A 10534-nucleotide genomic window follows, 5' to 3' on the forward strand; every position below is an offset into this window, starting at 1 on the left:
AGAAACAAATCATATCTTTCTGAGACCTCTGATACGTCGAGTCCAGCTTCCAAAGTATAGACAGTACCTGAAAGGAAGAAACACTAAGGGGAGGTAAGCTACACGAGCTCAGTGTGAGTTCAAAACCAAAAGTAATTAGCCAACAGAGTAACACATCGAATATTTCAGATTAGTAAATGCACAAGAATCACATACAAAGGGAACTCAAATCGGTAATATTCAACACATAAAATTGTATTCAAAGCATTCCAAACACACATTAAGTAACACACTGATTATAATATATTAACTATTTCATCAATATTCAAATGGTCACATAATCAGATATATATACAGATGAGCAACAGATATAACGAGTCAAAAATCCTACCCCACCAACCAAACACCACTTCGTCCACCCTGCACACCACATAAGGGCTACAAAAGACTCGTCCACCCTGTACACCACATAAAACCATAATAGGCTCATCAACCCTACACACCACAATGTGGAACTAAGCCACTGAATTAACAAAATGCAGCTGAGCTAGCATATGTATAGTATAGTGTGATAAACCTCTGTACATATGTATTATAGTTAAACTACTAAATCTGATCAGTCTTCCTTCTCTCCAGAACCAAACCCCAAAGTTTTCATGCTAATATAGCAATGCAGACAGTACGCAGACATACATACAGAAACAAGCATTCACGTTTCCAGTTGCACAGAATCAGATTTGATTACACTAATATTTTAATGCTCAGTTATGAAAGCAACAACAAATTTAGACTTCTACACCATATATACGAACAATTAAATTAAAGCTTATAATTGCACAATTAATCACGAATCCAAACTTGACCGAGTCCCAAACACATTTACCAAGGCTTAACCAGGGGTCTGAACATACAAAAACACAAAACAAGTTAAATTTTAACACCATAAAAACTTGAGAAATAGGGCCACGCGGCCATGTGCCCTGGCTATGTGGAAGTGCCTAGGCCCTGTGGAAGTCAACACGCCCATGTGGTGGTCTACACATCGTGTGCAAATTGTACTTGCCTGTATGAAGGAGACACACGCTCGTGTGACCAAGTTACATGGCCGTGTGAATAGTCCATGTAACTCTCTATCCAAAATTGATAAAATAAGGTGCCAAGTAGACACGGCCGTGTGGAAATCTCACACACCCGTGTGGCTAAGGGACACGGTCATGTGACCAAGGTACACCCCGTGTGAAAATTGATTAAAATCCCCAAAAGCCAGCCACACGGCCGTGTGGCCAGGCCATGTGGAACCAATATTCGTCCAAATCCCTAATTCCCAATCTCACACGGCCGTGTGAATCGCCCGTGTGCGGCACATGCCTGTGTGGTCATAAAACCACACGGAAACAGGTTGAAAAATGCGCTCTTGGCAACGAAACAGACCCCTAACCTTTGGTAATTCATAAACATACCAAAACACCCAGATTTTTATACAATTCAATAGCGAAACAACACTTCGATTAGTTAATTTTAGAAACACACATAGAATTCACCGAGTCCTACAAAATCAAACCAACAATTGGAGAACGAAATTGGAGAGTTTCCGAGCACACCTGAATTCACAATTAAAACCCCACAATAACCTCAATCCGAACTTCAGACTAACACGCACAAACAAAAACAAAATCCATCAGAACATGAAGTTTGCAATACCAGTTTAGATGAAAATCAAACAATCCAACTCAAGCTACCCTTACCTGGAAACTCCTATCAACGAAATTGTAAAACAATAACTAATGACGACTACAAAAAATAATCGGAACAGAACAAAAGGCAAAAAGGAAAAAATAGAGGAAATAAGAAAAGAAAGAAGAAATTGACAAAAAGAAGAAAAGTGAATCGTCAGAGAAAGTGGGAGAGAGAAATGTGAGAAAGTGGAAAAATTTTGGGATAACACCCTGTTTCAGATATAAATAAATAAATAAATAAATAAGTATTAAAATTTTAACAAACTAAAATAAAATTGACCCCTCCAAAACACTCATGAGGATTTGAACACGAGACCTAAAGATGAAGCTTCACACCCACAACCACCGAACCAGCAAACTGATACTGACATTAAAACGCGGAAAAATTTGTCATGTTAGTTTGAATTCTAAAAAGTTCAATAAATTTAACCTCAACATTTACAAAAGTTTTCAATTAGTTCTAATTCTAAAATTTAAAAAAATAATAAAAATATTTGAAAAACTTCATTTTCTTAATATTCCTTAGCGTACCCCAAAAACTCGCTGAACAAGAAGAGTATTTAATGCCATTTGTATTGTGCTCGTTTTAAACTAATGTCACCTTTGTGAGTATGGTAAAAAATTAAGTTAGCTTAAATCCAACTATCCAAGTGTCATAATTTAGATTAATACCATATTATTCAATTCCCCCCTAAAAAGTTAACAATTTTTTAAACTATTACTAAACAATTATTTTGAATTTTTCTTATTTTAAAAATATACAGAGATCTAATATTTGAGTAGAGAAAATAATACAATATGAAATCTTTCATGAAAAGAAAAACCTAGAAAAGTTTTTTTTTTCGCCTTGTTCTTTTTAACTTGAACATGTCATTAGTAACTTTTAAACTTGCGTAGTCCAAATACGTCGGTCAACTAACCAAAGTCTCATAAAATCTAGTCCATGATTTAAAAATACGAGCTGAGTTGAATCAAGAAAGATAACCTTGTCAATTCCATGTCCCATTGACATGTCCAACTTCATCTCCCTTTAATACCCCTCAATCCATTTTGTGTCATTTCTTTTTGAATCATTTGATATATATATTTTTATTTTTTAGTATTTATGTTTTGATTTTTATTTACACATTTTAGTTTTTTAAATCACCTTTTCTATTTATTTTTATCCTAAAATGATTTTCTTTTAATTTTTCTTTTTTTGAAACTTTTAAAATTAAAACTAAAATTATAAATTTTGTAACGGCTAAGTTTGTTTAATTTTTTAGATTTAAGATTAAATTAATAAAATGTATAAATATTGGTGAGCTAAATTTATTATTAAGCTAATAAAAAAAACCACACCACCTTTTCGTCACTCATCTAATAGCAAGTAAAGGAAGAATGACGAAAATATTTAATTTCAAAAAATTAAGTAGCTAAATCTAAAAAATTAACATTTGAGTAACCAAAATAAAATCAAAACCATAATTGGATTTTACCCTGAAAAATTTACATCCAAACCATTGTCCCATCTCAAAACATTGCAACTTTTTTATACATATAAGAAACTCAAAATATTAAATTAAATACCCAAACATGTAAACTGAATTCTTCATTCCCATTTAAAATACAAAAGCCAAAACATATGTTACATTACAGACACTGAATTTTAATAGGGAAAACTAACAAATTGCTTCTTTTTTTCATTTTCCAACTCAATCACTTCTCAAACTAGGGAAACAATGTGACTCCATTTATATACATCTTCGAGTTGTTTACCTCTACTTTTTCATTATTAAGTCAAACTAAGCCAACTAAATTAGTCTTGGCTTCAAAATTTGGAAATCAGACAAACTTCTTGTTTCCTTAAACCTGGTTAGCCTTCATCATCATGAGCTTTGTTTGCACCCACATGTACAACTTTCCAATTCTTTGTGGAGTTTCTGCAAAAGTACAACCATAAATGTCTTAAGATTTTGTCTCACAAAAAACACTTGGAAATTAAGGATTTAAGTCCCCATGTGCAACGCCCTTGGATTCCAAGCCCTAATGATATTAATTTTTTGGCCATGAGAAAATTAAATTGAATATACTCACATGCACATGCACACACGCATATAGATTCCGTATCATTATCCATATAATATTCAGAAGCATGATAAAGATCTTGTTTGAAGCTCAGCATGACATATTTACGAACCTGAACTTCGTTTTGAAGGCCTTTAATATGCTGCACAGCCAAGTCCAGCATGTCTGCATAGCTCGTTTGCTGCAAGAAGATTTTAACGATATGTCATCTTTGTTTAAAATAATATATATATTACAATTTGTATCCTTTTCATGGTAACTTGAAAACCATAAATCACAAAGGTAATGAATGATTTGAAGCAACTTAAATATAGATTCAATCTAAGGGCTAGAATAGAAATATGTGATTACCTTGTCCATGTTAGGAACAAGCTCTTGTAATTTCTTCAGCTTCCCACTTATTCTTGTTCTTCTCTCCTGTACATATATAAGAAGTTTTAATGATGCTCAATATGATTTCTCATTCTTTAGAGGATTACTCTTTCCTCATGCATCATAATAATGTACACTCTATAATTTATATGCATACTCTTCAAGTCAACCATACGAGCAAGTGGCGACGAGCATTACCAATTATCGGACCACTATTATTTATGACTATTAGACAAGCTGTCCACTATCCTATAGAACCAACAAATACAAATGCAGATAATGTTCTGGCACTCATTAGAAGTCGTCTTGTCTTATCATACTTGTCACCAACACCTTGAAGGAGCAGAAATTTTACCATAATTTCATGCCTCAGTGATGCAGCAGGATATATGATTTATGCAATGTATCAAGCACCTTGTTTGCCATTTTTCTTTCATGCATATCATTGGTAACTTCCATTTATATGCACATCAAATAAAATTTCGAGCCAAAAGACAAGGGTATATATATATATTTAAAGGGAAATAAAAATATCTTAAACTGGTTCTTCCTTACAGGATCATGCCTATCAATGTTAAACGTTTCATCCTAGAAAAATATGTTTGAAATAATGAAGGATGGGATTCATGGATGTAATAAACTCATCGGCATCGTACAAACTATAGGGGATAGCCCTGAAAAATGTTATGAGACAGAACTGGCTATTTAAAAGACTATAGGTTGGTCTTATGAACCTATACATCTACAGAATTTACTAAGAATAAACAATTCGATTTCTAGGCAGCTATTGAATTTTAACTTACTCTTTCAGCAATGCTTCGAGGGTGAGTGGCACAACCACGCTTGGCTCGGATTTTGCAGGGCACGGAATCTTCAGGAATATGTAGCAGCTTTTCAACTGTGGCCATCTCGAGTGTCGTTTGGGGCAAGCTAAACTGAAATAAAGAACCAAGGGAAGCCTATAAGGCAATAGTAAGAAGTAAATGACATGACTGCAAAACACATTACTATTTGCTGCAAATCATGCTCCTATTTGGCAAAGAACCATTAAGCTAAGAATGAGATATAATGGCCTCCTGAATATTCATTTTCTTGGGAAACAAACAACATTAAGTAATTCTTGATGGAGTATGTACCTGAGTTTCCAAGGCATTGAAACAGTTATAAATATCGCCATCAAGATTTTTAGCCCTCTTGCTTGATGGGGCAGAAAACACAATGGAGTTTGTATTATCCCATGAATCCATTCCAAAGCCAGCAGCAGCAAACGAATGTGCAGGATTTTGGTGGTTACTGTTAGAGCTAACACCATCCACAAGATTCTCACTCACTTCAGAGATCTGAGAAAGAGAATCTTGCCTAGTGAAACTCAACTGGGACTTCAACCTTGACACTCCATGGCCACCATTACCACTGCCTTGAGAGCTATAATTTCTGTTGCCCATTGTAACGGAAAAACCTGCAATGGTCATGTTTAGTTTTTGCTGCAACAGTCATTCATAGAAAAATAATATAGATAGCTTTGGAAAAATTGAAATATATTATGTTTTGCTCGAACATAGGTATAGGCATATCGGATACATATCCAAATTTGATACTCACACCCAAATCCGTTTTTGTGAAATTCATATGAACCAATAAAATCTGCAATCTAGCAGAAAAGTTAACTTTAGACTTGTAGGTATGTGGTAAACTTTTCATAGTATAGGCATGGTTTAATTTATGACAATGCCCATTTAAGTAATACTTTTTAACTTAATACTTTTTAATTTCTGGTTAAATAGATATGTAGCAAGTCGTGCATATAATCAATATCATACTTGAATTTGAATTTTAAGTATTATGAGCATGTGTTGATACATGTATATTTAAATTTTTTTAAAAGTTTTTTAATATACTTGAAAGTCCTTGAGTAATTACATCTTTATACACAAATCCAAATGTATATTGGATAGAAAAGTGAAGAAGGGATATGACATAATATAAACTTCTGAAATATCCTACACATAACTTTTTTAAAATGTACGGCTTGCGACCTAGGATCCCTTTGGATGCATGGATTGGCTGAGAAATGAGTTTTTCTATTTTTGGGCAAACTTGAGGTCATAAATTTTTTTGTCAAACTATGAAAAATTATAAAATGGTCACCTAACTATTAGTAATTTTTTTTTTGGTCACTTAACTATAAAAAGTTAGAAAATGATCACCCAACATTTTAATTTTGTCTCTTTTTATCACCAGCTAGTTAACATAAAAATGGAAACACCCAAAAATCCAAGATAATTGGATGATCAAAAAAGACAAAATTGAATAGTTGAGACACCATTTTGTAACTTTTCATTATTGAGTGATCAAAAAATAAATTTACTAATATTTGGATGACTATTTTATAATTTTTCATAATTAAGTGATAAAAAAACATAATTGAGTGACTACTAATATAATTCACCCTTATTATTCTGAAACATTTATTTTCGACATTCATATCCAGATTAAAAACGAGGATATAAACATTCAAAAACATAAAAATTTTAAAAAATAAAAAAATAAATCTATCGTATAGAACACAAACTTATATCTAATATTTATATTTCAAATCTAAACATGAGTAAAAAGGGTACATTAAACACTATAGTATAGTGGGATCCCTCTCATCCTCGTGCAAATGGGCATTTAGACGATATGAACAACTCTAAGCTTCAAGTCCCTCTCACCCCCACTGAAGTAATGTCAGATCGAGCTACAAAGCTCATCTATCTTTACTTTATTTCAACTTGTCCAACTTGCACATCATAAAATATTCACCCCCCATAAAAGGCATAATATACTATATATATTTTATGCGTCTATATCGATTTCCATAAAGTAAAATAAAAGCATAATGTTTGGATTCCTAAGAAATTGGTGGGGACATGTGTGGCACGTGATTGATGCCCTGTAAGATCTCACCGGCCGGCAAAAAACCATGGTGGGTTGCATTGATTGGCTATCTATAACTTTCCCTAACCAACCATTAATTTCATTCTTTCTTTTATTTTCATTCTCTTTTGCTCTTTACCCACCTTCTTGTATTCATTCAAGCAACACACAAACACACTATCAAAGCTTTTGGATTATTTATTTCTATGTTTTTTGACTAGATCTGTGTGCCAGATATATACAGATTAATAAATATCACATTCAATACAGTAATTGACAATTTTATCTATCATTTCTAATATATTAAATGAAACAAATTATGAATTTTTGAAGGATTAAAAGCGTAAACTACAACACCCCATGTTGAAATACACTTCTTTGCTTCAAAGTGCCTTTGTCTTTTGCAACATTTAGCTTTTTAACTATACAGTCTAAAGATAGATCAAAAAGAATAGTATAATTTTATATCATTTCAACTTTTTAGTTGTGCATAAAAGTTATTTAAAACTTACTAAAAAAGTTAAAAAAATTTATTAGTAGTATCAAATATTAATTCATCTATTTAAAAAATAATTATCAGCAAAGTTTAAGAAGCTAATGTGTATTTTTAATGTAATTTAAAGATACTTGATAAGTTCTGTTTAAGGTTGAGAAAAAATTATCGAAAAAACAAAAATCAACCCAAACCGATTAATTGGATCAAACCAAATCAAATTCTATTTTTATTTAATTTATAATTAATTAATTTTTTTCTTATGATGTAAAAATAAATATTTTATATTTAAAATTACAAAATTATTTTTTAAAAATACCATATAAAATTTCTTGATTACTTTTTATTTGTTTGAAAATTTATTTTTTTCGTAAAAATATTCATGAAGAAAATATTAAAACTTTATGAGTGAAAAAAAATCATAAAACAAACCCTATTTTATAAAATTAAAATTGAAAGCCGGAAATTCAAATTCAGTATTAAAAACGCACTTTGACAAGCTAGTAATTTTTAAAAAAAATGGAAATAACCCAGTTTTGCTTTGCTTCATTCAAGAACTAAAACGTTTAATCAAAATTGAAAATGGACGTTGAAATATAACATTTTGGAGATTAATAATTATTAAAGACAACAAAGTAAACTAGATTAGGATTAATAAAAATAAATTTGCAACGGTAAATCATGAGTTACATAAGACACCAAATCAAATTAAAGCAATCTTTTCTTTAAAGGTGAGATTCATTATTACTCTAATTTTCGTAATTAAATTGAATAGAAAGTGACATTCGGGTCAACTTAAACATTTCGTCAACGCTTAGCATAATAATGCCGGTGAATTATTCAGGCCAAGGAAAGCCACCAATCAAAAGGAAAGGAAGTCATAAAAGTCAAAAATACCCCTAAGTAGATAATGATTAATCAGATAAACAAGGACAAAACGGTCGCTTTCAAAGGGAAAAAAAGGGAGGAGGCGTTACCGTTTTCCGATGTGAGGTGACTAAGGAAACCGGCGGGGGAGCTGCGTTGTCTGAGCAGAGAGGAAGAAGAAGGTGCAGGGTAAGATCCATGGGGATGATGCGGAGGAGGATGAGGAGGAGCAGGAGCAGCAGCAGCAGCTGATTTAGGCTCTCGCGGATCGTTGGATGAGCTGACTTTACAAGTTGACTCTGATGTTAAAGAGGAGGAGTCAGCGGCGGAGAAGTAGTGGCCGACGAGGTTAGGGTCCGCTCCGATGACGGAATCAACGGCGTTGGCCAGAAAGGAGCCGGGAGCAGAACCGTAACGGGTGAGGCCGGATTGACCCATGGGCTTTTGAGACGAAGATGATGGATACATGGCTTTGGTAGCGTGGAGAAATGGAAGAACTAGGAAGGGAAATTATATAAGTTAAAGGAGAAATCTTCTTTTTTTCAAAGCTCAAAGGAGTACATAAAAATGGAGGGATGGTTTGGATGCTTGATGGGGAAATGTCGTATGGAGGTTTTGCTTCCATCACACGGTGGTGATTTTTGTTACGTCACCACAACTAAATTGTTTTTTAGTTCTTATCTGAGTTGGCATAATTCACGTGCTCTTTGATTTTCTTTTTTTGTTCTCTTGCCGAGTTGGACTATTGTTGATTTTATTATTAATGACATTAAATAATTTTATTGCCAAATTTTGATTGGAGTCTCACTCTAATAAAATTATTTTATTATTTTATATTATAACTACATCCAATTTTTATTTACTTTAATTTCTCGTAATTTATAACAATTAATAACTTAATCTAATCTCACCAATTTAATCCCTCCACTTTTGCTAATTTGTTGTCCATAAATTCTTAAATTATTGGTCTTTACTAATTTTGTATATATAAATTGTTCAACTACTGATTTTTAAGTTGGCGAGGCAAATCTAAGGGGTAGGTAACCCAAAAATAACAACAACAATAAAAAGATTTTCAATGTAATCCCCTTATCAGTAAAGAAATTAAAAATTGATACATATAAACTTATATTTTAGTCTATAAAAAAATTATAATTAAATCTCGGCACCTGCTAATTTTGCTATTCGCTCTTGTTTAAAAGTTTTCATAAAGACCGCATTCTAACAAATTAATAAAGGAGCTATCAATTTTCAACTTTATAAATGAAAATAGAATCCATTTTATGTAGAAAATTTCATTAGTCTTACAAAGTAAATAAATTTAATGGGCAAAAAAGTAATATTTAGATGTATATTCTAATTGTTAATTCATTTTTCACAACAAATATCATTTGCATATAAAATAAACTTTACATGTTAATAATAACTAGTATGGTTTCCAACTCATGCTCCGCATTGGGTTCATTGATTTTGAACTAGTTAGTTAAAATTTAAAGGTTACAACATTCTCTAAGTTTCTATACTCTTTGTATATTTGAAATTTAATATCTATTTTTTAAAGAATTTAGTTCCTTTATTTTTCAAACATAAAATTCAGATTCAATTATCAACACCATTAATATTCTTCTGTTAAATTTGTTGGCGTGACATTATAAACTTAGAACTCGATAATCATGTCACAAAAAATGGACTTGAATTTAACAAATAATTTAACGATGTTAACGATTCTTTAAATTTACGTTAGCATTTTGATTAGAATAAAATATTTAGATTAACTAATGACATTATAAATGTTGAGACACTAAATTATATAAAAAATTCAAATATAAAGATCGAATCTCAAATTTTAACATAGTATAGGGACCATATCTGAAATTTGACTATTTTTATATAATTAAAAAGTAGAAGGAACCAAAATTGAAAATTAAGAATGTCAAAAATGAAAAAGAGAGTGTCAAAAAGAAGAGGGACCAAAATTAAAAATTAACCATTTTTATTAAGAATGTAAAAAAGAAGAAAGTGCCTGGTGTCTAGAAAGAAAGACTTTAGGGCTTTCCATATATAGTAGTGTATATTTTTGGTAATATTTATTTATTTTTAA

At 31.7% G+C, this 10534-nt stretch overlaps 1 protein-coding gene across 1 annotated transcript; it reads right to left on the reverse strand.

Annotated features, from left to right (window-relative positions):
• Nucleotides 1–3293: 3293 nt before the first annotated feature.
• Nucleotides 3294–9160, reverse strand: LOC107914687 (transcription factor bHLH128). Its single transcript, XM_016843682.2, has 6 exons — nt 8544–9160; nt 5291–5613; nt 4958–5089; nt 4134–4199; nt 3895–3963; nt 3294–3637 (listed from the first exon to the last, which is right to left on the reverse strand). Exons 1-6 carry the CDS (start codon nt 8899–8901, stop codon nt 3584–3586), a joined length of 1002 nt encoding a protein of 333 aa, XP_016699171.1. The 5' UTR covers nt 8902–9160; the 3' UTR covers nt 3294–3583.
• Nucleotides 9161–10534: the final 1374 nt, after the last annotated feature.

Source organism: Gossypium hirsutum, chromosome D10 (assembly GCF_007990345.1).
Source record: "Gossypium hirsutum isolate 1008001.06 chromosome D10, Gossypium_hirsutum_v2.1, whole genome shotgun sequence".
In the NCBI taxonomy this organism is placed as follows: domain Eukaryota; kingdom Viridiplantae; phylum Streptophyta; class Magnoliopsida; order Malvales; family Malvaceae; genus Gossypium; species Gossypium hirsutum.